We start from the raw sequence: 27,588 nt of genomic DNA, 5'->3' as shown, positions 1-27,588 counted from the left end.
AATGTAATGGCATGTTAAACACAAGGCTATGTCCAAACAACATCCTTTCAAGAAAGCAAAAAGCCTAAGTGCATTTTAGATGCAGCTCAAGAATCAAACAACGTAACATCCATGAAACAAGCACTCACTGTTTGCCATATGCCATGGTTGATAACTGGCCCACTGCTGGTCACACGGCCTATTCCATTGTACTTCAACTGCAATTCTAACCGTCCGTTGCGCAAAGCTAAGACTATCCATGTGCTGTCTTGATGGCCTCCAGCAAAGAAAAGGATACCTTCAGGATCAAAGGTTCTAAAGTCGAATTCAGCTACAAATCTGACCACATGGGTGTCAAGAAACAAATTACAGTTATGCAGACTTCAAAATTGACTGTGCTTTCCATACAGAGAGCATCAGTTCAGATAGTTAAGAACCAAGTATTAAAAAGTACTAGCTTTTAATTCAATTCTAAAAGACTAAACTGAGTGGCGGGTATATTAATCTGAAGACAGTGGTAGAGAACCCACTGTCAAATTTCAGAGAATCAAACTCCCTGAAGCAAGGACTACCTTCTTGATTACTTGTCTGTACAGTGCCTCGCATAACAGGGGTCTGATCCTTGATCAGAGTTCCTAGGTGCTATCATAATACAAATAAACAAACAAACAAACAAACAAACAATTTTAGTTTCAAATGGCTTTTTAATCCCATATATGTATTGAAGGGACACAGAGTATTCAGCTACAGTTCTAAAAGCATTCTCACCTTGTGGGCTGTTTCCTTTTAAAGCGGAGTCTGATAATAGGTGTACCACTGAACATTCTCCCCAGGTACAGAGATTTAACACTTTTCGCAACAGCAAAAGATACACAAGGTATAATATCCTATAATCAAAACATTTGTAGACTAATTATTTGCTCATACATGAACGAAAGAAGAGAATCATATGGAATTTCCTTTGCTATTTTCTAATCTCAAACACTAATGACATGGACACAGTTGTTGATCAGGGTATAATTATTGTTACTGTCATTACTGTTGATAAGCTCTGAGACTACAGTATTGTAATTTCAGTCATGAGAACACTTAAAGTAGATTCCCCGCTGCTTCCCCTGGGAGCATATTTTTCTATAGCAAAATAAAATAAAATTTTATTTACACATTAAAGAACAATTTGCATTGGAACCCCACATCCTCATAAAGAAGTCCATTATAAAAAAAACTTGCTGATGGATGCTTTTTGCATTCATGCCAAATTTTAGAGACTCCTGCCTGTCTCAGACAAAGGGAAAAAATCATAAAGGGGGTCATGGCATACAAGTAAAAAGTGAAAGTACCACTTAGTAACTTAGATCATGCCATTAGATTTCTACACCGTCCTTAGTGGTCTAATTCAGAAAATCTTATGCAGGCAGGTATAAAATTACAGCTAAGCAGAAGATAGGCAGTGCTTCCACTGCCATCCTCTTTGAGGAATGAGGCAATAGATGCTTAGCCAATGGGAGCCTGGGAAGATAAGTCTTGAATAAGCACATTCCCTCATCACCCTAACAGGACCTCTTTCCTAGGGGGGGAGAAGGTGACAGGACACTGGGCCCTTATGGTATCTACTACTCAACTCAAGTAAGCCTGGCTACTTGAACTCTTCCCTCGGAGTTATTTAACCCAAACATAATTGTTTCAAAGCTTTTTGTTTTTCAGTTACTGAAATGAAAGATAACATACCTCACAAGTGTTCATGTCCTGGGAAAGCTTAACTCTCCCTTTGCCATCACAGTGACAGATGTAACTCCCTGGTGAATTGACACAGGTTTGCTCACAGAGTTTCTCTTCACATTCATTCACATCTATATACCACCAGCCAAGAGGAAGGGGGGACAATGAAAAATACTGGTTAATTTTTCTTAAGCAAATGATCTACAAACCATATCATATTTTTGCCCTTCTATGGTACCCTTCACTTGATGATCTCAACGTGCTTAAAGTCAACAATTACCCCTCAACACTCCTCCAAGGGACTGAACTATTATTATCCCCATTTTACAGGTAAGGAATCAGATTCACAAATAAATTCTGGCTGCCCAAAGTTACACAGTGAGTCGTGGTAAGCTGGGAGCAGAACCCAGACTCCTGGTCTGATCTGGTCTTCTGATTCTAGACATGTGCTCTAACTGCCAGACAATGCTTCCTCATAAGGCCCATTCTGGTACTCTTGTGCTCAGTAGATCTTACTAGTTTTGATAGCCCAGCTGTGGTCAGCCTGACTATTTGTATAACTGCTATTCAGTGTAATGACTGCAGAATTGGGTCTTTAATAAACAACAAGGAGCTGATAGTACTAATGAGATTGTCTCCATTATTTTCTTTCCTCCATCTACGTTTTCTCATTCACTTCAGAGATCTAGGGGGAAAAATTAATTTTTGTGGCCCATGGATATGTAGCTATTAAGAAAGAAAGAAACCCTCACATTCTGTAAAGTATTGTGTGAAATTCATGTCATTAAACTACTCAGACATAAGGCTTGAGGCAACACTGATCCTGGAACACTTACAACACTAGCTCAGTCATGCAAGCTTGCAGGCAATGTAGTCAGCAGAGCTGTACACAGCCCCATTTACACAGGACTGCTAGCGCAGCTAAATATCACAAGAGATTTTGAAATCAATGACAACAACTACTGCTCTGTAGTGTTCTGACACCACAGATGGAGACAACACTATGATCAGATTCGTCTCGATCCCTACCAGATCTGTGTCTGTCAATGCAAGAAATATCAGTTACTCTGTTTTGTACAGTCTTATTCAAGCCATCAGGGACGACTGAAAACCTGACATAGATGCTCACAGGCACTGAAAGGCAACTGACCTACAGTGATTGAACAAAGAACTAAAAACAAACAAAGGAGGGTTAATAAAATGTACTGTACAATTCCATCTTCAAAGAACTTTATAAATGTTACCATGAAGTTAATCCCATTATTTGCATGCACTTACCTTGACAAGACTTGCTTAAGTTATCATATTTGTAGCCTGCATCACAAAGACACGCATACGAACTTATTAAATTTTTACAACGAGCTTCTCCACAGATGCCTGCTGATACTGTGCATTCATCTATATCTGTAAAACAAACAGTTAAACAAACAGGGCTATTTCAGATCAGCACATTTCAATGTTTGCAAGTTTTGAGTATGGCAGTGGTCCATTGTCTTCTCAGTTATTTAGATAATTGAGAAGTTTACTAATATCCTTGAGAATTTGTCTACAGTGTTTGTCTGATAAACATTAAAGCTGTTCGATGCCAGGAAGGAAGTGATTACAGGCTTCTCATGAACTTCTGTTGGTTTCTCTTCAAGCCATTAGCTACCTTTGGAAGAAAAATGCAAAGTGAGCCAGAAAATAGACCCAGTTCCCGAGTCTGATGGGGCCACAAACTGTGGAACAATAAGGAGCACACAGCCAGGAAGCGGAGGACCAATTTTATTTTTGGTGAAACAAACAGAGATTTGAAACACAACAAAGAAACATTATTTTATCAAATTCTAACACATACAGTTTCATAAAATGCATGTCATTTTTTTTAATTCTTAGGCTCTAACCATTTATAATTCAATTTCAATTACTTTATAGAATTCCCACAACTCTTTCAAACGCCATCCCTCAAATTTCACCTCAAACATATATCATTTTAAATTTGAGATACCTGTGGTTTATACATATTATCACTTAAACATCTGTCTTTAATGGCAATTTTTGTTGTTCTATTGTCATCATGTTGGATTAATATACCTACATTAAACAGAACACTTTCTTGTAGACACAAGGCAAACTTCACAGCTAGAATAATGACTGCAACTGCATCAAAGTCAATATGTCCATTTGCACTATTGGTGAATTAGGCCAAAAGAGTGCAACTCTATTATTTAAAATCTAAATTTATTGACTCACTAAAGTCAATGGGAACTTGGCACCTCGCCAAATTAGGCATCAAATGAGGAGTGTTGGGGGGTTCTATTAAAGGGAGGCATACTCCCCTTAGGCCTTGTGTTCACTAGGTGGGGAAAAAAAAGGTACTTTTCACCAAGTGCTGGCTAATGTTGACAAAGTTGTAGTTTTAACACGTGCTAGCAGGTCAAGGTAAATGCTACGGGAGAGCTTATTGTCTACCTCGATCTGCTAATGTGTTAAAACTACAACTGCCTTGTCCACACTAGGATTTTACCAAGGCTTAGCTAACACATGATACAAAACCAAAACACACCCCACTTCTTCTCTTAGTGTGGATACATCATTACATTAGGCACAAGCTTAGAGGGAAAGCTAAGAGTGGCTGAAAGTAAGGAAAAAGACTGTTACAAAACTTCTGTAACTTGTTCTTCGAGATGTGTTGCTCATGTCCATTCCACACTAGGTGTGTGTGCGCGGCACGTGCACCGGTGCCGGAGAACTTTTTCCCTCAGTGGTATCCATAGGGGCCAGCTCTAGTGCCCTCTGCAATGGCACTCAAATGTGCCAGTATATAGGGTGTCGCCGGACCCCCTCCCTCTCAGTTCCTTCTTGCCGGAACTTGCCCTCCATCAGCAGGGAAGGAGGGTGGATTGTGCAATGGACATGAGCAACATATCTCGAAGATGATGTAACTGAACAAGAGTTACAGAAGGTTAGTAACTGTCTTTTCTTCTTTGAGTGCTTGCTCATGTCCATTCCATGCTATGTGATTAGCTAGCAGTAGCCCCTGGAGGTGGGCCAGGAGTTCATGGACATACTAATTGTAAGACCGCACTGCCAAAACTTGCATCATCCCGTGTCTGCTGTACAATCACATAGTGAGATGCGAAGGTGTGTACAGAGGACCAAGTTGCAGCCTTACAGACATCCTGAATTGGCACCTGAGCCAAGAAGGTCGCTGAGGAGGCCTGGGCTCTCATTGAATGTTCTGTCAGAAAAGCTGGGGGTACAACCTTAGCCGGTTCATAACACATACATATGCAGGAGGTGATCCAAGATGAGATCCTCTGAGATGACACTGGCCGGCCTTTCATGCAATCGGCCACCTCCACAAAGAGCTGAGTCGACTTCCTGAAGGGTTTTGTCCTCTCCAGATAGAAGGCCAATGCCCACATTACATCAAGGGTATGCAGGTGCCGCCTGGGAGCCAGGGGAGGAAAGAATACTGGAAGAAAAATATCTTTGTTGACATGGAACTGTGAAACGACTTTGGGCAGGAACATAGGATGGGGCCTCAATTGGACCTTATCCTTATAAAAAAACGGTGTAAGGAGGCTCAGAGGTCAGAGCCTTGATCTCTGAGACTCATCTCGCTGACGTAATCGCCACCAGAAACGCGACCTTCCAGGACAAGTGAAGGAGGGAGCAGGAGGCCATGGGTTCAAAGGGTGGTCCCTAAGTTTGGAGAGGACCATGTTAAGATCCCACGGGGGGACCGGGTCTGTAACATGCGGGAAGAGCTTTTCTAGGCCCTTTAAGAATCTAGTTGTCATTTCGTGGGAGAAGACTGGGCTGCCTTGAACCCTTTTGTGGAAAGCCAAGATCGCTGCTAAGTGCACCTTGATGGACGACAATGCCAGGCCTTGCTGTTTCAGGTCAAGTAAGTAGTCCAGAACAGCTGGCAACAGGGCCAGAGACGGGGAGAGCTCATGTGGAGAACCGCCTCCATTTTGCCAGGTAAGTGACCCTAGAAGAAGGCTTCCCACTCTCCAGAAGGACTCTCTGAACCAGGGGGAGCAAGATCATTCCTCCCGGCTTAACCAAACAGCATCCACGCCATCAGGTGCTGCAGTCAACCATGGTCCGGAGAGATTAAGTCCAGACAGGCCGAGAGCATCCAGGGAGAGGTTACTGACAAGTTCATGAGCATGCCGAACCAGTGCTGATGTGTTCATTAACTAACAGACCCAGATCGCTGCAGATCGCCAGTAACACCATGATGTCGTGCCGGACCTGACTCTCTGACCGACCCTTGATGAGCCAGTCATCAAGATACAGGAAAATCTGGATTCCCTGACATGGGAGGTAAGCTGGCATTACCGCCATACACTTTGTAAATACTCTTGGGGAGGTTGAAAGCCCAAAGGGGGGGGCTGCAAACTGGTAGTGGCTGTTTCCCACCACAAACCTCAGGAAGCACCTGTGGTCCTGGAAGATAGAAATATGGAAGTATGTGTCCTTTAGGTCAAGGGTAGCGTACCAGTCTCCCGGATTTAGGGAAGGGATGATGGAGGCCAGGGAGACGATAAGGAATTTCACTTTCTTGAGGTACTTGTTGAGGCATTTCAAGTCCAGCATGGACTCCCTTGGCTTTGGTACCAGAAAGCAGCGTGAGTAGAACCCCTTTCCCCTCCCATGCAAGGAACTTCCTCCATGGCCCGTATTCGCACCAGAGCTTGTACCTCCTGGAAGAGGAGTTGCTCATGAGAGGGGTCCCTGAAGAGGGACAGGGAAGGGGTGTGGCAGGTGCCGTATGAGCCAGGGGCACCATAACTACCCTGTCCATGGGGCACCTATTCGGGGCGTACACAGAGGCCATCCAGAGCTGAAGCATCCTGAGTTTCAGAACTGAACTCCTCCATTACTGGTGCTCTGCCGCTGGTGACCTTCTTGGTCACGGGGAGCGTGCCCTCGGGGATCGAAGCCTTGAGGGTGACAACCTTCTCCGCGGTGACCTGGCCCATGGAGAGGCATGTCGGGGCTCCAGAGAGCAGGGCAGCCACTGTGGGAGGTCCCATTGAGGGGTTTCCTCTTCGACACTGGCACCCTCCCCTTTGCCTGTTCCATCTGGGGCACAGGCATTGGAGGCAAGGGCAGGCCATCAGGTCACTTGCCACTTGAAACGCCTCCAGTGTCGATGACACCACAAGTTGCAGAGGCCCTCTTCCATTCCCCAGAGTCAGAAAGGGCTTTCTGGGGGGCTCAGGGCCCTAGGCGAGGCCTGTTTCTGCAGGGGCTGCTCAGCCTGCTGAGTCTGTGCTGCTCCAACGCTTGACCCCGTGTCCTTGGTCGTCTTCTGCACGGGGGAGCGGTCCCTCTCTGAGCACTCTTTCCTTTGCTTCTTCAATGGTGAGGAAGAAGCTTGGTGCCACTGTGGTTCCGGTGCCAGAGGGGCACTCTGCACCAACACAGTGCTCGGCACCGAGAGGGAACAGGGAACAGTATGGCTCCAAAGCCAATCTCAGAACAGCCTTCATCAATAAGGCCTTCAGATGAATATCCTGCTCTTTCTGAGTCCGTGGTCTGAATGCCTTACAGATTCGGCACTTGTCCCTCCTGTGTGACTCCCCCAAGCACTTCAGACAACTGTCATGAGGGTCGCTAAGTGGGAAGGGCTTGCCGCAAAACTTACATGGTTTGAAACCCAGAGATTGGGGCATGCTCCGCTGCCGGGTGGAGGTTCCCAAAGGGACTACCTTATCTACTAAACTATTTACACTATCAACTAACAAAACACTAACTATTCAACAACTACTTAAGGGAACACTTAACACTAAATTGCTAAGAGGCACTTGCAGCTGCAAACGACATTGTTCTAGTGCCTAATATACCACAGCATGTGCGCGGGACTCCATAGGGCGCCGAAGTCGGCCCTATGAGAACTGCTAAGAGGAAAAATATTCTGGTAACCGTGCTTGGGGGCACATATGCACTTGCAATGGAATCGACATGAGTAAGCACTTGAAGAATATTAGCTGTTTGGGGGATAAATCTCCAGGCTCTGAGCGCTTACATGTAATTTTCGAAGGGGGTTCTTCCCACTTATAAATATACTTTGGGGGCAGATCTTCAGGGATATAAATCAGCACAGTTCCATGCTAGTTTAAACCAGTTGAGGATCTTATCTTGAAAAAACATCAATTTTTTGGTTTTTATGATCAGTTTCTCTTCTTGTCAGGAAGGGGACCAGGAAAATTATTTTGTGCATTAGAAATGGTGCAAAAGTTTAAAATTCCTGTGTCACAGTTCAGGACAACTGCACCTGTATTCCCCCTTTGTGTTCCCTTGAGGTCACCCACTCTAGGCTCCTTGGCAGTCACCCACATCTCTCTCCCTCCTGACCGGGATTTTTCCAGGCTCAACAGTTCCCTGTCTACAGTGTGATATCCCTAGCAAGCCAGACTGCATAAATAGGCCAATGTCTGTGCTTTGCTTCCTCTTCAAAGGCTATGAACAGTTGACTGCCTGCAGTCACAGCTCTTTATAAACAAGCACATGTATTCTTAAGGTGAAAGAATTATAGACAAAACCTATAAAAACAATGATGAGTTCTTATACACATGCTACAAGCTTACCAAAGGTCACCCATCAGTCTTATAGGGCCTCAGTAGGTCAAAGTCCTTCCAAAACCTCCCCAAGAAGGATTGGGGTCCCCCCTGGACTGAAGGTCATGTGTGTTTGCTGGATCAGAAGAAGGGCCTGAGTGTGTTTATACTCATGCTATTTATCCAGAAGTCCTTTCTTTGTCTGTGTCTCTAGAGAAACCATTTTGAACTAGTATATGAGCCTCTTCAGGTGTTGGTACTTTCTCTAGAGGTGCGACAACCTGAGTGAATTTGCCTAATCACCTCCCATGGTTCCTAGTTTTCATAGGAGCTGTGGATACCCTCCCCCATGGAATTACATACATAAACTTAATACAGTGAAATCTCCCAAAGGAAGAATATGGCAGGAAATTGCCATATCTGTCACATCTTGTATTTATATTGGGTTGATAAAGTTATTATGTTGGAGCTTCTGCATATGCCTGGCTCTATTTTCTGTATTTTGTGTGGCAACCACGGTTCTTATAAGCAGGGATGACTGAACTGTTATGAAATAAATTCCATGTCAGCACATTAAAAGGTTTATACATAATTTGTCTTTAGAATGAGATAAATAGAGCTGAGGGCTTGTCCACTTGTGATCATTAATGACTCCACGGCACAGCACGCAAGAGAAGAGCATTTGGAATATGGATTACTTAAATTCTGCTGACAAACTTTCACCCTGTCAACTGAACATGACAGTCTGCTTCACTTTGTCCTAAACTGCTTTGTCATGTTGCTTGTCTGCCCTCATCAGGGCATTTCAACAACAGTTAATCTTAAATGAGATTATGCCAGGAAGGCTGAAATCTCCATTCTTTGCACTTTCACCTTCTGAATTTATTAGCTGCTGTACATATCCAGATTTAAAAAAAACACACACACACACACACACACACACACACAAAAAGAAAAGAAAAGAAAAACAAAACAACAGGCTCAAATATTGCAATGCAATGAGACTGGAAATAATCATAACAACTCTTCTTGCCAACCCTTCTTCCTCTCAGTGTTGTCAGGATATGAGGGCTGATCAGGTGGACTAATTTAGCACACTCCAACCCACAAATCCTCTGTGAATCACTTCTATGTTATGATGATGGAGAAAAGTATGGTGTGATCATTGACATGCCCAGGCATGTACTCCAAACTTGCACTACTGAATAAAATCCTAATAGACTGCAGTTACTTGGGGGGGGAAAAGCCCCCAAAAACAACAACAAAACCAAAAAAACCTCATAACTATTAACAGCTTCTTTTGGCTTAACAATTAAAGCACAACATTTGGTGTAAACTAACAGTATAAAATGTAACTGTCACAAACCCAGATTTCCAAGGATCTGGTCTCATATATCTGCTGCTAAAACCAAGCTTCTCACTTAGCAATTTTACAGGGACATCCCTCTCCATTCTACTTCCTTCTTACAAGAACCCTGTCCCCCAGAGCAGGAGGGTGGTCCCGATAGCTATGGTAGGTGTTCTCTAAAGATCCCACAGAAATCCCCATTCACCGCAGCTCCACTCAGGGCTGAATTAAGAGACCTGCAATTTATTATTTACAATTCAAATCTGTGAATGAACTCTGGTACTGATCTGCTGGATCACTGTCCTTTTTGAACCCTGGAAAAGACTACTTCACCTCCCAGTTCAGGTGTCCTCTTCTAAGCCACAGCATCCGATATTCTCCCAGTCTGGTCTTATCACCACCCTTTCAATAGCCCAGGCCTCTATTATCCCTGACGTACCAGTCTCTGGAGAAAATTTCTCTTGGCAACCTCAACCAGCTCAGACCAAACTGCCTCCATCCAGCAAATCTCCACACTCAATCCTCCAACGGTCCTCCTCCCACTGCTGACTGTTGAACAAATATTCTAGGCTGACTCCTAGCAACTCAGGGGACCCTCACAGAGTTCTTAGGTTTCAAACCACTTTCTACCTCCCACCTATCTTATAGCCAAAAAGACATAAACAGAACACATACCCCTAACGTTCTCCACAGTGACCGAGAACTGCTAATCATTGACTTTAATGCATCAGCTAACCTGAAATTAAAAAGGCATAAATTGATCTTACCTTCACATATTTTATTGTCTTTAAGAAGAGTATAGCCATTATAGCATGAACAGCGGTAACTGCCTGGGTTGTTGAGACAGACTTGGTTACAGCCACCATTCTGCACACTGCATTCATTAATATCTAGATATCGATAAAAAGGTTATGTTAGGCTTTTCAGCTATTCAAGTGAGTGAGGATAGGAATGGGAAGTAGGAAGGAAAGGCAAGAGACAGAAGAGTAATTGTTATGTTTAGAAACAGTTACAAAACGTGCATACTGATTTTAAAAATATATATATGTTTATTGCACGTAGCATCTTCCCCAACCACCACCTAATTGTGGGCCCAACCCCACAAACAGGTATGAGTATCTTTACTCCTGGTAGTAGTCCCACTGAAGTTGATGGGACTACCGTCATGAGTAAAGTAACTCACATATGTGTTTTCAAGAACAGACCTGATGTTCATACAGTATCCTGGGCCACATCTGGGAAGGGGGTCTTTATACTCAAAATTTAAATGACAGTATGATTAATGCAGTGTTGTAGCCGTTAAGGTCCCAGAGAGAAAAGTAGGTGAGATAATACCTTTTATTGGACCAACTTCTTTTAGTGAGAGAGACAAGCTTTCTTCTTCTGATCTGGGAAAGGTACACACAGTTAAACACACGGTGGAACAGATTGTTTGACATAAGTAGTTAACTCGTATTTCAAGGGACCACTCAAAGTGAAGTGGCCCATTAACACACCTGCAGTCATAGGGGAGAAAAGAAGGGGGGAAGCAGGCAACTTGTTGGGGAGGGGTTGTTAACGGGTTATTATAACAATCTAAATATAGTGTCCATGGCTATTCCCCTAGTTTGGACAAAGTGTTTGCGGTTGAATGTATGGGTGAAGATGAAGCGGATGAATTTGGTGATGTATTTGGGGTGCATATCTGAGTGTTGTCCATTGTCTTGTAGATATCTCAGTCAAGCAGCGATGCCATCATTGTGAGGGTTGTTGGTGCATCGGGAGGTGATATCCATGATGGCAAGGATGATGTTCTGAGGGAGGCTGCTAATGTTGTGGAGTTTTTGGAGGAAATCAATTGTGACCTAGGAGAAGCTGGCCCTTTGTGTGGTGAGTGGTTTGAGGATGGTTTCTATGAGTCCAAATATTCCTTCAATAAGACTACCATGGGCAGACATGATGGGTCTGCCTGGATTCCCATGTGTGTGTGTGTCTGTCTGTCTGAGCATGTAAACGGACCGTGGGGCAGACCCATCATATCGGTTCCATCTTGTATTTAGCTGTGACGCGGAGTACATTTCCCAGACCTGAAGAAGAGCTCTGTGTGAGCTCAAAAGCTTGTCTTTTTCACCAACAAAAGTTGGTCCAATTAAAGATACTGCCTCACCCACCTTGTCTCTCTAGAATGATCAAGACAACGGAAGAGATACTGAATAAAAAAGAAAAACATCCATTACTGCAGTTTCTGAGCTTATAGAGTGGGTTGATCGATTGATTCAGAAACAAATTTCACAACATTTTTCAAATAAAATATTTGTGAATAATTCCACCACTCTGCACAACATTCACACAGCTCTGCAGGAAACTCAGGTTCCTGTGTGAGATCTCCTGCTGGCCCAAGCGATTGTGACCTGGAAGACTATGATCTCAATTCAATCTAAGTTAATCCATGTAGCCAATAGAGTGGTGGCTCTGATGAGAGGCCTGAAAGGAGCAGAAAGCAGTAATCAGAGAGAGCAGGGAAACCTCTGTAGGCCACAAAGGAAATGGCAAACCCTCTAAGAAAAACCTTCCATTTATAGGGCCAGCAAACCCTTACTGAAGCAAGTAGTTCTGATGGGGTAGTTCCACTAAAGTTAATGTGAACCCACAATGTGATTTCAGTGGTCTTGGGATCAGGTCCTCTAAAAATAAGGTTACCCAGGATCAAGCCTACATACAATTTTTTTATGTCATTTTATATAGTTATGTGATTCACACAGGACTTTTGGGAAGGAAAAACAGAGATGCATAAACCAAAGTTCAATGCTATGGCAATTGTGGATTATGTGACAATGGGGAAGGGGTAAATACTGGAGTTTTGCACCAATGACTATTTACAAGTGCACTGAAATAAGAGTTCAAGTAAATGTATGAGGTATAAAAAACACTGTACGTGACAGACCATCCTTTATACCCTGGTCATCAGAAGTCATTCAGAAAATAAACCAACTATAACTACCTTGTTCACATTTTCGCCCACGCCAGCCACGTCTGCAATGACAAAGGAAGTCACCCTTTAGATCTTCACATATTTCAGTCCCCTCTTTCTGGCAAGGGTAAGGAGAACACTGTTTTGGTAAATCTGGTTTAAAAAAAAAAAAAAAAAAAAAAAAAGAACACTATATTTAACTCACATCGTTTGTTTTCCTGTCTCTGTGAGAATCAAGACATTTTAGGAATACAGGAATTACTATCAAAAATACAATTTGACTGGCACAATAGGTAGATACTTCATAGTGCTAGTGTACTGAATTATCCTTCGGTATCAGGATTTATGCAATGCAACCTCAGCTGTGATCAGCAAAAGCACTCAAGTTTGAGGCAACTTGAATAAAAAGGGGGGAGGGAAGTTTCTGCCATCATGGCGAGGGAGGCCTATATTTTTTAACTGATGACCCCCACCCTGGCGAAAATAGCCCAAATTTGCTTACTTTTAGGGAACACAGAAAAGCCCATCTACTTTCCCAGGTTTTTGAGCAGCAAGAGAGTCAGTGTTGGAGGAAGGATGGGGTATTTTTGGTTGTTTATTTTTGGCTGTTGGGGTGAGACTATCAGTAGAGTGACAGGTTTGTTGTTAGTAAGGGCTGTATTTTAAAGAGCTATCAAAACTACCATGGATACACATTTTTTTGTAGAAATTGTAAGGAAAAGGAAAAAAAAGACTAAAGTACTACTAATAAAAGAACGCCAAACCCCTAGTCTATATAGGCAGTAGAATGTTCCTAACAGGCCAAGGCTGAATAAAATCGAATGACAGCCAGATTCTACCACTGATTTATAAGCAGAATGCCAACTGGTGTCAGTGGGAGTTCTGCATGTGAAATGACATCGAGTATAGCCTTTACAGCTGACACGATTGTACCACTCAGCAATATTTCTGTGCAAGACAGCCATCAGAGTTCAGGGTGGATTTTTAAAACAAATACCAAACTGTAACTCCACTGTTCTCAGAGAATGAAATTCACCCATCCAGGCACAAAATTGGGTAACAAGGTTGTGTGCCAGGAACTAAATAGGGGTGGAATACACTCCTACAAAATCCATTGGCAGCCTCTCTGTAACTGTTATAATACAGAGTAAGGGCTGCTGACCCTCTGTGCCCCTTATGCAGGTGCTTTGAGCTACTGGATCTTCATAACATCTCATGGGTCCTTTTCAAAGCCTGCCCCTTCGCACCAGCATATTTGGAGTAGATGTAGAGACCATTCTGTGCCATCCAGACCATAGAATGGTCCACACACATAGAGAGCTGCGACACCCATGTTTACTTTCTCTGAAACAGAGGGTTTTCTACATGAATTTTAGCCACATTCCAATCTGCCAGGAACACCGTGTTTGTAAACACTGACTCCCTCTTCACGCTGAAGTGGATTGCTTTTTAGTAGTTTCACATCTCAGCTTTGCAGTGAGCAAGTGTCGGAATCTTTATGGTGCCCACTGCTAACATTAGCACTCTCGTGAGGCTCCAATCAGGACTGGGTGCCCTCTCTGCTGGACGCTGCACAAACACATAAGAACAGACAGTCCTTGCCTCAAAGAGCTTGCAATTCAAGGTCTCAATCCCACAATTTACAACGCTTGAGAGATCCCATGCATGGCCAGCTAGCTGGTGCTTGGGGGTAGAAGGATTGAAGAACTATGATTCCCTACTACCCTATTGGTCTGCCTTATGCCGGGAGAACACCCCACACTGCATATCTGTTCAGGACCTCGATAGACTTTAGCCAGCAGTGTTTAGAGAAAACAATTATAAGTAGTTTCATAAAAATGCCCACTCTGGCCCCATCCTGCAATCAGGGTGAATGGTCTCTGACTGAACAGAAGCCAACAGAGCTGCAGACAGACACCAAGGTGGTTTAGATTGCAGGATCAGAACCCATGCTGGGACAGTAAATGTCTTCCACATATGGCCAAAGCCTCAGTCAGCCAAAAATCTACTGGTTTAAATGACAAAAATACTCATAGTGCGAATACCTACCACATCCTTTGTAAACTAATTTAAGAATCTTTGATGACAGGTGCTTTATACAATGAGAGCAAAGCATTGGGCTTTTTTTGTTTATCTGGTTTGGGTTTTTTTTAACATTACTGCATGTACTAGACTCGCAATGTTGCCTTTTAAAATGCTTTCCAATTGTTCTCTTGTCCCTTTCTTCCCTCATCCCCCAACTAGAAGCTGGCCTGTGCCATGAACTGCAGATAGGACAGCTTAGAACAATAACAACAACAGTTCTCGTTACTAGGAGCCAAAAGCTTGTGAAAACATGATATTTTTTGGAGTGGGAAGCAAATGGGCTGATGCACTACGTGCAATAACTATAAATAAAATAATATATTGCTCTGAATGTGCCTTTTGTCAGAGGATCCAAAGTCCTTTTACAAAGGCGAGTATCATTATTATTTTACATATAGGAAAACTGGGGCACAGAGATTAAGGCCAACATTTCAAAATGGCCATTGATTTCAGATACGCAGCTTGAAAGATCTATGGCTTTATTTTCAGAGTTGCTGAACTCCAGTTGAAGGTACGTGGGGGTGCAAAGCACAACTTAACATCAGACCCTAGATGTCTCAAGTTGGACACACTAAATTAGCAGCCATTTTTGAAAAATCTTGCCTTAGTTACTTGCCCTTAATTATATAGCAAATTAGTAGCACAGTGGAGGAAAAAAAAATTTTTTAAATGATCTCCTGACTTTATTCTCTGCACTAATCACTGTCTGACATGGTCTCCAATAAAGTTTGATAATAATATTGCTGAATACTTCTTCCATTGCAGCCAGACTGCTGAAAACCTATCAAGACAGATAACATACTTTCACACATTGTAAATCAAAATCACTGCAAGGATGTTCTCAGGCAGGATGTATAGGTCAAATATCATTGACCTCACTTTCTTCTCTCACCTCTAGCACAGTTACAAAATGTGTTCTATGCTCAGCAAGAGTGTGTATAAATTAAGGGGGAAAACAGGAAGGAGTCTTCATCCACTGATTCTGATGAGACAAATAATTGGGTCATCCTTTGACTATTTTTTTAAATGTGCTGTACGTGCATGCGTGTGTGTGTTGTAGGGGGGATGGATAGTGTTTTGATGACAAGTCTGGTCAGACTATTCAGCTATAGAGGAGGTAAGACTTTGGGTTAGGTATTTCACAACTAAGAAGTGAATGTTTCTGATTATCAGAATAATGGGAACTGTATTTAATATTTACTTTATATTTCACTGTGTTTAATATAAACTTCTCATTCCTGCTTGAACATGCATTCAGTGATGTTTGAGAGGGCGTCAGTCTTAGTACTAGACATGAAGGACGTTTGTTTAACATTGCAAGGTTCAGTGCTAAGACAAAGGTTTGCAGAGCCTGTGTGGCTCAGTGTTGATGCCCTACAGCGTCTTATTACCAAATTCTCTGATTCATGTAAAATCTTTGGACTAGCAATAAGCTTGAAGACAACTTATCATGCATCCAGGCTCTTCAGAACCTGTTTCAGATATCACCTTTGATGATATTCGTCTGGATGTTGCTGACCAATTTTGTTACCTTGGCTCTACTGTTATCAGCAATGTAGATCTTGATGCTGAGCATACAAATAGAATCGGCAAAGCAGCCAGGAACTTTGGTCTTTTGCAAGAAAGCTCCTGGAACAATAACAAATTGTCAACTAAAGTGAAAATCCGTATTTATGAGACATGTTTTATCCACTCTTCTATATGGCTCAGAAACATGGATGACTTACCAAAAGACTAAATAGCTTTCGTATCAGCTGCTTTCTTAAAATTCTTTGAGTAAGATGGCAAGATAGGGTGACAGATGTGGAAATGTTAAATCATGCTGGTATGTCATTCATGGGAATGTTGATTAGTAAGAAAAGACTCAGGTGGCTTGGACATGTCAATCAAATGCCAGATTACAGAATCCCAAAGAGTGTGCTGTACTCTGAAGCTCGTGAAAGGTCTGGAAAGAGAGGCAGGTAGCTGCACAGATTTTGGGATGCTTGCAAAGATGACTTGGAATCCTTTGTAATCTCTGTGGATGACTGGAAAAGGAATGCAGAATACTGCTCAGGTTGGTGGAGTCAGCTTGTAGATGGAGTGAGGCTTTGCGAGGCAAGCTTTTTGATGACCAGCGTCAGAGGAGGAAAGAATCTGCTGCTCGGATTCAGAGCATTGCTAGTGCGTGGGTGTGCCCTGCCTGTGACAGGACTGTCACTTACACATTGGACTCAGTAGCCACCAAAGAACTCATTGGCGCATACATCATGCTCCCTCTGTAAAGAGCGATGATGTCATTGATTGATGGATTTCTCTCATCTTACTCTTTGATCTTGAAGGAATGCCTTTGAAACAGTTTACTTCGAAATCTCTAAAAAAACAACCACCACTTTTAATGATGAAGACAAAGCAAATCTTAACATGTTTTTGAAGCTTTTACAGCACGGTGGTGTTTGGTTGCTGCTCAATAAACATTTTTGAATGATTCTCAGGGCTTGTCTACAGGGGGAAAAACAGCATGGAATATCTACTGCGGAATAGCTATTTTGCACTAGTTCCCCCTGTGGGCACTCTTACTCCACACTAAAGGCTTGTCTACACTTACAGTGCTGTAGCTGCTACCATAGTGCTTACTGAAGATACTACCTACACCAAAGGGAAGAGCTTCTCCCACTGGCACAGGTACTCCACCTCCCTGAGAGGCAGTAGCTATGTCGATGGGAGAAGCCCTACCCTCATCACAGCACTGTACACTGGGGGTTAGTTGGCATAACTATGTCGCTGAATGACATAATTATACTGACAAATTCATAGCGTAGACCAGGGCTAAGAGTGCTTTTGTATGGTTTAGCTTAATCTGCTTTGGAAGTGGATTAAGCAAACCACACAAAGGCACTTTTGGAGGAGGAAATAAGAGTATCCACACACAGTTAGGCCTGGTCTACACTACAGAGTTAGGTCAACATATAGCAGTTTATGTTGACCTAACTGTAAGCTGTACACTGAAATGTATACTAAAATGTCGCTACCACCAATGTAACTTGCCCGCTACACTGACTTAACTACACCTCTGGGAGAGGCATAGCTCTTAGTTCAATGTACTTAGATCAATGCAGTGTCAGTATAGACCCTGTGTTACTTATGTCAACTTTAGTGGCCTCCAGGTGTTCCACAATGCCCCACCGTGACCGCTCTGGTCACCATTTTGAACTCTGCTACCCAGCAGCCAGGTACACAGGTATACATTCCTGTATTCCATTTCAGCATGGAGAGCTTTTCTAGCAATTGCTCAGCTGACCATGCTGGCTACACGCTACAGACGTGCTCCTGTCTGGAATTCACAGGATATGGTGGATCTCCTGGGTCTGTGGAGAGTAGAGATTTGCAGGCACAGCTCTGATCTAGCTGTAGAAACCTCGATATCTATGAGCAGATCACTCGGGGCATGGGGGAGAAGGGCTACAGGAGGAACCCACAGCAGTGCTGCATAAAAGCCACGGGGCTGCAACAGGCGTCCCAGAAGGCAAGGGAGGCTAGCAGTCACTCTGGTGCGGAGCTGCAGACCTGCTGCTTTTACGAAGAGCTGCATGCCATTCTCAGCAGAGACCCCACACCAAACCCAAGAGCCCCATGCATCAGAGGAGTCAGAGTCATGGGGCACCTGGAGTGAACAATGAGGAGGGGGTGTTGGATGAGGAAGAGGAGGAGGAGATGAGGGACAGGTGACTGGGGGAAACCAGTGACGCAGCGAGCCAGGACCTGATTTTGACTCCACAGTAGTTGAGCAAACCCCTACAGTCCAGCATGGGTGAGACTGATGAAAGGGAAGGAACCTCAGATAGATATGCAGAGTTCTTTGATCCAGCAGGGACACAGCTGTTCATTGACTCTTTCTTAATCATGCTAGAAGAGGTAGTGAAATAATCATTAGAGGTAGAGTTGCTATCTGCTTCTCATTCACCTATACATTTAGGCAGAGGGTGCCCTGCAGAACAGTTTGTTTATGTGCACCAGGATGTCTCATGAATCCTCAATTGAGATCTCAAGAAAACTTTCCTGGAGATAGTCTAAAATCCTCTGCTGAAGGTTTCTAGGGAGGGCAAGCAATCACAGCCGCACATACACCAGTCTTATCTCTCATAGGTCAGTGTATGTTTGTGAAATGGAAATGACTGCTCTGTCATCATCCACAGATAACAATAGGTGCATTTGCAATGTTGTATTACCACACACACACAGCACTCATCACAAGGCTCATACTGGGGTGCAAAAAAACAATGCCAGGCAGAGCATACTACAGCAACACACATTACTGTGGCTCACTATTAAAATGGACTTTTAAAGCCTCCCTGAGCCAAATAGCTTCATGTCTTGAGCACTTCTTATAGCCCTGGCATCTGGCTGCTCAAAAATCAGCAGACAGATGTTCCACCTCCACCCTCCACCCCAGGGGGATCTTTTTTCCCCTTTGCTTGCTCCCTTTTTATTCTTTATGATGCACACACCAGGCAGTTATAACAACTGAGATTTTTTTTTTCCACTGAGACCCATTCTCGTGAGTAGACAGTGCCAGCAGCCTTTCAAATGACCAAAGGCACGTTCAGCTGTCATTCCACACCTACTGATCCTGTAGTTTATGCGCTTCTTGCTGCTGTCGAGAGCCGGTGTATGGCTTCACGATCTATGGAAGTAAGGCTGGGTCTCCCAGAAGCACTATTGGCATTTCAACATCCCCCGTGTTCTTAAAGATGCGTGCGCCATGCACATGCCCTGACCATTCTACGCTGATGTTGGTAAAAAGTCCCCAGTGATCAGCCATACCATAGAAAAGTAGCCCTTTCTGTTGATGTACTCTGTGGCAAAGTAGTCTGGTGCCAAAATGGGTATGCGTGCCATCTATCTCCCCACTGCAGTTCGAGAATCCCATTGCTGCAAAACCATCCACTATGTCCTGCACACTGGCCAGAGACAGTGTCCTTCACAGTAGGACGCGATTAATGGCCCTGCACACTTGCATCACAGCCACCACCACAGTGGATTTCTCAACTCCAAATTGATTCCTGTCTGATTGGTAGCAATTTGGCATTGCAAGCTTCCACACAGTGATCACTACTCACTTCTCCATGGTCATAGCAGCTCTCATTTTGGAGTCGCTGCCCTGGAGGGCTGGGGCAAGCTCTGCACACACATCCAGGAATGTGGTCTTGCGCATCTGAAAGTTCTGCAGCCACTGCTTGTCATCCCAGACCTGCATAACAATGTGACGCCACCAGTCAAATGCTTGTTGCTTGAGCCCAGATCCAGCACTCCACCATCTACAGCTGCTTCGTGAGTGCCACCAACAATCTTGAATTGTTTCTTTCTATGTCTCACAGCAATCTACCCTCCAAGGAATCGTCATGTTCCCCGTGGCTCCTCTGGCGGCTCTGCAAATATCACAGGATCAGGTATGCCATGCTCACAAAGTTCATTGCAATAGCGCAGAGCTATGCAGGATCCAGGCTTCTCACAGAGATGACAGATGCATGGGTTTGTGGGGCTTTTGAAAAGAGGTGTGAAACATTATGGAATGCAGATAAAATTATGGGACGAGAAAACTGCATCATGGGATGTTGAAACCATGTTCCCAGTCACCCCTGTGCAACTCATTTGCCCACGTGAGGCATTGCAAACTGTTTCCAAAACACCCTGCGCTAGATGGTGGTGCATTGAACAGTGGGATAGCTACCCACGATGCATCGTTCTCTGTATCAATGCAAGCGCTGCTAGTGAGAACACGTACCACTGACAAGGATTGTAGTGTGGACGTGCAAAAATTATTTACTTACTGTGGCAGCTGTTCATCGGCGTAACTTAGGTTGACTTAATTTTCTTAGTGTGGAATAGCTATTGCACTTTGAATTCAATCTAGTTTATTTCACAAGTTTCCCCATACAGACAAGCCCTAAGTTTCCACCACCCACAAAGGACATGTGCCTACCATCTTAGCACCCCTTTTAAATCATTTGTACCCACAGTGTTTTTAAACTTTACAGAGATTCAAGGAATAAGTTTAGCCATTTTTGTTGCTGCAAGTTATCCAGTCTCCCCGTAGGAACAGTTTTGTGTTTATTTCTGAATTACTGCAATGGATGGCATGAAAACTTTCCCCCTCTTCTTCCTGTTGAATGCTTAATAAGGCCTAGTTATGGTAACTGGATTAAAGGATGATATGGTACAAGTTCATACATTCTCACAAAAATACCTGTCAATTGTGATTCTGCTTATCATAAAGACTTCATCATTTCTGAAGTGGACAGAAGAACAAAGGGAAAATGTAATTGGTAGTGGTTTCTGTCTAATGTGCATTGGTTGGGGGGGGGGGGGAAGGAGGGGAAAGGAACTCTTAAAATAGCCCTGAAAATCCAGACATTTCAGTAGTATTTACATTTCCACCCACAATTCTGTCTGTTTCTATCAAAAAATGATAAGGCTACAGCCACCCTAGCAGGTGTAATTAAAGTAACATCAAGAATTTCTAGTCAGGACCAAGCTGTAGAGAAGATAAGAATTTATCTTAGGCTTCAGTAAGTGCGCACTATCGTGACAAAGGGAGGCAGGCACTAGAGAACTGTTATTGAATGGAATGTGGCTAGCCTGCTGCCAAAGGAATACATATTTTTAATAGTTTATCTTTAAATGCTGAAGTTGCTGTCTGAGAATCACTAACAAAAGCCTTTGCACCTAGCCATCCTTGAAAGGTTCACAGTGATAAACAAGGACTCATCACAAACAAGGCCTAAATATAGAATCATAGAATATTAGAGTTGGAAGGGACCTCAGGAGGTCATCTAGTCCAACCCCCTGCTCAAAGCAGGACTAACCTCAGCTATATCATCCCAGCCAGGGCTTTGTCAAGCCGCAGCTTAAAATCCTCTAAAGATGGAGATTCCACCACCTCCCTAGGTAACCCATTCCAGTGCTTCACCACCCTCCTAGTGAAAAACTTTTTCCTAGTGTCCAACCTAGACCTCCCCCCTTGTTCTGTCATCTGACACCACCGAGAACAGCCTAGCCCCATCCTCCCTGGAACCCCCTTTCAGGTAGTTAAAGGCTGCTATCAAATCCCCCCTCATTCTTCTCTTTTGCAGACTAAACAAGCCCAGTTCCCTTACCCTCTCCTCATAAGTCCTGTGCTCCAGCCCCCTAATCATTTTTGTTGCCCTCCGCTGTACTCTCTCCAACTTGTCTACATCCTTTTTGTAGTGGGGGGCCCAAAACTGGACACAATACTCTAAATGTGGCCTCACCAATGCCGAATAGAAGGGAATAATCACTTCCCGTGACCTGCTGGCAATGCCCCTCCTAATGCAGCCCAATATGCTATTAGCCTTCTTGACAACCAGGGCACACTGCTGACTCATATCCAGCTTTTTATCCACTGTTACCCCCAGGTCCTTTTCTGCAGAACTGCTGCCTAGCTCGTCGGTCCCCAGTCTATAGCTGTGCATGGGATTCTTCCTTCCTAAATGGAGGACTCTGCACTTTTCTTTGTTGAACCTCATTAGATTTCTTTTGGCCCAATCCTCCAGTTTGTTTAGGTCTTTCTGTATCCTATCCCTACCTTCCAGGGTATCTACCACTCCCCCCAGCTTAGTGTCATCCGCAAACTTGCTGAGGGTGCAATCTACCGCATCTTCCAGATCATTAATGAAGATGTTGAACAAAACCGGCCCCAGGACCGACCCCTGGGGCACTCCGCTTGTGACCGGTTGCCAGCTAGACATGGAGCCATTGATCACTACTCGTTGAGCCCTATGCTCTAGCCAGTTCTCTATCCATTTTATAGTCCATCCCTCCCACCCAGCTCTGCAGAGAAGAGCAAAACTATTGAAAGGGTATGGGGAAGGCTTCACAGTAGAAAGAGACAGCTACACAGGCTACCCATTACACATGCACACCTGCCAATTCTAGAAAGTTTCTGCACAGCTGACAGGCCACAGCTGACAGTGGGAAGAGGAGTGGTCAGGGAAATGAGCCAAGAAACAGCAGCTCTGAGCAACATGTTCCTTTTCCTATGCAGACCAAAGTTTGTTTAAAGCAGCATTAAATAGCCTTGCACACTCTATGATGCTCATCAGAGGAACCTAGTAGTCAAAATGGGTAGAGCGCGTTGGGGCCCAGATTTCCAGGGGATCCCTGGTGTCTGCATCTTTTCCTACATATTCCATCCTTACCTGTTCTACAGAGAAAAATGGAAGAAACACAGTGTGATACTAAAATATGTCCAAAGCCACTGGGAGTGGAAGGGTTAACTACTTTATTCTTTGTATAGTGTCAACATTGTGCTGGATGCTTTGTTCCCACATGGGTTGGTTGGTGTGTAAATCTGATTATGCTCTTGCACTAGTTTTACAACAGTGTGTAATTCCAATGACTTCAGTGGAATTATTCCCAATTTACAGAATCAGGCTCACAGGACCTTCTTCTTCTCCATTCATTTAGCTCCCCTAGCACAAGTAAGCATTCTCTTTCCTTATATCCAGATATCACATCCTAATTCGGAAATACAGTTCAGGGCACAGAACTTCTAGTTCTTTTTCAAAATTGATATAAAAATGAGACCTTAGCTTGAAAGTCTGAATATAGTGAATGCCACTTGTGACTTCTAACTTTATCTTCTGAAATTTATGAATTTATTGGATTAAAACTGCACTGGAAATTTGTCAAGTCATAAAAACAACATCACCTACATGCCTCATTGAAAAAAATCATCATCATAGATTTTAAGGCCAGAAATAACCATTATATCATCTAGGCTGACATCCCGCATAACATACGCTATAGAATTTATCCAGTAATTCCATCATCAAGTTTATAACTTCTGGTTGAACTAAAGCTACTTTCTTGTAGAAAGACTGTTACAAAGTGACATAGAATCACCACATCCCTTGGTAAACTGTTCCAATGGTTAAATTACCCTCACTGTTAAAAGTGTGCACCTTTCCAGTCTGAGCTGGTCTGGCATCAACCTCCAGCCATTGGATCCTGTTATACATTTGTCTGCTATATTAGAGACACTCCACCATTTTGTTTTGACAGGCATATGAAGCCATTGAGAAGTGTAAGACTCATGGAATTCTTGTGGTCAGGTGAGCATAAGGACTGAAATGATAGCAAACCCTGTGAGTAGGTATAAGATGGAGAAGCTCCTTCCACACCTGCTTTCATCTCCCCATGTACCCACACAATAGCTGGCCACAATCCAACCGTTAGCTCATTACATTTGTTTGCATTCTGTTTCAAACATTTTGGGATTTTAAACTGGACAGAATATATACAGTTATAGTGCTAAACCTCTTTATCTACAATTGGGCAAATCCTTAGTCCCATCCTCAGCTTTTATTCATCCTTACACAGGTAAATGCCCTTTGGCCCAATATTTCTAAAATGTTTATTAATTATTCAGATAATTCTTTTATATTATGTAAGTCATGTTGCTGCATTTTTTAAATTCAGGTCTTGAAATTTTGCTCATTAATCTTGGAGTTCAGAAACAGCCAACTCTGTTGAACAGTTTATGAAAGCTGCTGTAATGCTAATGGGTTTTAACCTTGAAAACTTAGTGAAGTGGTAACTGTATCCCTCTTTCGTGCATAACTCCCCAACATTGGTAGGATTACAAGACCAATCAAATTGGACCATGATAAAACACTGAAGTACAGAAGAAAAATTAAAGTGATTATGTATAAATAATGCCGGTTTACTCAGTTGATTTGCTTCCCAGGTATATATAGAATTGTATCTGCTTACATTAGTGAAAAAAAATATTTTTGCTACTTTATATTCTTAGCACTAATGCGCCAACATAGCTGTGGGAGGGGGAACTGAACAGTTAACAGAATGGTTAACTAACTTCCAATTGCAGAATCTTTATAATTAATAATTCACAAGCCAGAAAGAACCCAGCTTCACTTTTAATGTGATTCGAAATTGAGTTTGCAGGGTTGGCAATAAGGAAAACCTATCTTTTTACTTACGACCTGAGTAAAATATGATCTGGCAGCTTTTCACACAGTGAAATTTGTCATGTCATGGATGAAATTCACCCTGTGCAGAAAGTCACCAAAGTTCCTCTTAAGTGACTCCAAAACGGTTTAAGGTGAAATTCAGGCTTAACAAAAGAGAACCAAACTTTATCTTATTTTTTTCTCAGGGAAGAAAAAGAAAACGAGGAGCCAAGCCCAGTGAAAGACATAATTGTAAATCTTAGTTCTTGTCTCTTGCTTCCCAGATTGCCCAGCCCTTGGGAAAGTGGGGGAGAAAGAATGCCCACATCACTAAACACTCAGCCTTTGGAAGACGAAGAAGTGGCATTAATGGATTCTGGAAGGAAGAGTCTCAACTGATCCTTCAGATGGAAGGGTGGCAAACATTACATACGGTCCTAATGGGAAGGGGGGCAATAAAGCGCTATCAAAATGGAAATGGCTGAGATGCCTTCCCACCTCAAACAGTATGATTGTTTGTTTAGTTGTAATATACAATATGAAAAATGCTTACTATGAACGCATGTAAGGAAATCTGGACTTCTTGTATACGGTGACCCAAATTTCTCAATACAAGCTGAAGAACAGAAAATGAAATTATTATTATTATGTGCCAGCTGTCACAGTATGTAAATTGATATCTGGCCTGCTGATGTTTCGTTAAGCAACGTTCTGGAAGGCAGGTGCAAAATGCATGTTAAATTGCAGCCCTCTAGGAGTCTTAAAAATTATTCTCAGTTCATATAAATATTTTAGCTCTGATGTTTAGTTGAAATTTATAATTCTATTGTACAATATGATTTTTCTACCATGGTGCTAAAAGGATATTAGTAGCTACTAAAGTCTGACCTACTAAATAGAAAAGTTTTCTCTCAAATCTAAAAAGCATATGGAGCTTTCTAAAACTGCTAACGTAATGTTAAATACTAAATGCAAATGTAAAGCAATGTGGTGATATGACAATGATACACAATGTAAATAGCAATAAGTCTGCAAGCTAATCCTCTTATTTAAAAAAATATGTTCAAAACTAAAGTATTAAAAAGTGTATGTGCTGTAAAAGACTGCAAACTGTTCACTAATGATGCAAGTTACAGAGATAAATGCAACATTACGCATACACTTTATATATATATATATAGATATATGTAAAGTGTTTGTGTGTGTAATTATATAGATAGAAATAAAATATACCCACTTTAAAATCATATGAGGAGCACTTGGTTCTATTTCAGGATGGAATAGAGGATCTCTATTACATTCTTTTGGACAGATTGACTGTTGCACATTCCAGTATTAGGCACACATACCAGCACTGCCAAAAAGTGAAAGTAATAACTGTAACTCACCCAAGTATTTCGGGTAAAAATAGTCCTGTGGGAGAAAGAAAAAAGCAAAGATTTATTTGAATATTAGTTTTTATTACCAATTTGGTTTATTTTTAACTGCTGCTGCTAGTTTGGTGGCCTAGCCTGGTGGCGGCACAACGGTGTTGAAACGCAAGACTCAACTTCTTTTACCCTGGGCCAATGGAGACAGATTACCATGGAATGTTACTTTGATCTGAAGGGGAACAGGAAAAAATTGTGTGTCTCAAAGAATTTTTTGACAGCTGACCTATGAAGTGGCGCTGGCAGTGACTGAACAGGAAGTCACTTACCCACTATCCAAGAAGTAAAGATGCTGATCATGGCATGAGGTAGAGGAAGTAAGAGGAATCTGGGGATAAAAACCAGAGGGAAAAGTACAGAATCATTTAGTCACCCACTGCCCCCTCTTTGGAGTCTCTCTGCAGCAGAAGAACTCTGACATCACCTTAACCATTAGAGTAAAAGCCTAAATTTCACCTTTGCCTCTAGAATGAGGAGCACACTATTACTCTGAAGAGCTTCCCTTATGAAACTGCCCATTCATGTATACAACTAACAATATCTATTGAAAGAAAAGAACACACCCTGAGCATGCAGATATGGGGAAAGCAGGAAACCTCAGCAGCATGGTTTAGAAAAGCATTTCTCAATCTTTTTGTTACCATGGACAGGCTTGCTGCCTTCCTAAACTGTGTCAGGGAGATCTCAGGGACCGTTGTTGGTCCAAAGACTGGTCATTCAAGAAACACTGGCTTAGAAGGGTCAATATATCTTTATAATGCACTTTTTATATAGGCTATGAATTGCCTTAAGACAGTGGTCCTCAATTTTTTCCTCTCACACCCCCCCCCGTTGCCAGTAACAGAATGTGTCTGCGGCCCCCCCACCCCAGGCCAGGAGTGGAATTGTGGCCAGGGGCCAAGCGCAGGTACCGGAAGTGGGTGCCAGCGTAGGGCTGGGTAACACTCCCTCCCTGTCCCCTTAGGGGGACTTCCCCAGCCCCACCGCATCCCCTCCCCCCCCCCCCCGGAAGTTCCACTATGCCCCCACAACAGGCACACCCCACAGTTTGTGGACCACTGCCTTAAGGGATCTTCGAAATAGCTGACAAAACATGTAGTCATGGAAAAAGATCTCTTTCCAATATTATATGGCTCTTAACAGTTTTCCTTTAAATTGCTAGTTTAAAATATTGTTAAAAACTAAAGTTAATGGGAGTTAGGTGACTCAGGACAAAGTATTGACCACATCAGGGATTTAAGTTTTGTTGGTTGAGTTAAGCAGACTATTCCCTGACTGATCATGATGTACCTATAACTACATATAACTGTCAGTCTCTGTGAAGCCAGTTGAAAGGCTTCAGTAAAACTCTATTATCTACAGTGAGGTTGGGATAGTTTGATGACACTTTATTATCTTGTGTGCCACAAGATCCACTGGGCAGTAGAATTCCCAAGAATCCAAAACTAATCTAAACTCCCATTACACGTGTGTGCACGTTACCATCTGCACACATGCATTATACACACACACACTTTGATACGACACCCCTGAACTGTCAAATGCAATC

General features: G+C 42.9%; 1 protein-coding gene across 4 annotated transcripts in view; it reads right to left on the bottom strand.

Annotated features, from left to right (window-relative positions):
- The window catches only part of GAS6 (growth arrest specific 6), a 61,319-nt gene that overhangs the window by 19,061 nt on the left and 14,670 nt on the right, over window positions 1–27,588 (bottom strand). For 2 of the 4 annotated variants that reach the window (XM_067563641.1, XM_067563644.1), the window contains 9 exons: window positions 26,309–26,367; window positions 25,998–26,022; window positions 25,163–25,225; window positions 12,584–12,671; window positions 10,371–10,493; window positions 2,977–3,102; window positions 1,708–1,829; window positions 748–866; window positions 129–318 (listed from right to left, as the gene is read on the bottom strand). In XM_067563641.1, coding sequence (XP_067419742.1) covers window positions 129–318; window positions 748–866; window positions 1,708–1,829; window positions 2,977–3,102; window positions 10,371–10,493; window positions 12,584–12,671; window positions 25,163–25,225; window positions 25,998–26,022; window positions 26,309–26,367 — 915 coding nt within the window. Of the gene's footprint in view, window positions 1–128; window positions 319–747; window positions 867–1,707; window positions 1,830–2,976; window positions 3,103–10,370; window positions 10,494–12,583; window positions 12,707–25,162; window positions 25,226–25,997; window positions 26,023–26,308; window positions 26,368–27,588 lie in introns of all 4 variants that reach the window. The other 2 variants (XM_067563642.1, XM_067563643.1) reach the window with 2 other exon arrangements.

This window comes from Emydura macquarii, unplaced genomic scaffold (assembly GCF_026122565.2).
Source record: "Emydura macquarii macquarii isolate MOO-44397 ecotype Brisbane River unplaced genomic scaffold, CSIRO-AGI_Emac_v2 contig_2531, whole genome shotgun sequence".
Taxonomy (NCBI): domain Eukaryota; kingdom Metazoa; phylum Chordata; order Testudines; family Chelidae; genus Emydura; species Emydura macquarii.
This window is presented reverse-complemented; position numbering and strand designations above follow the sequence as displayed.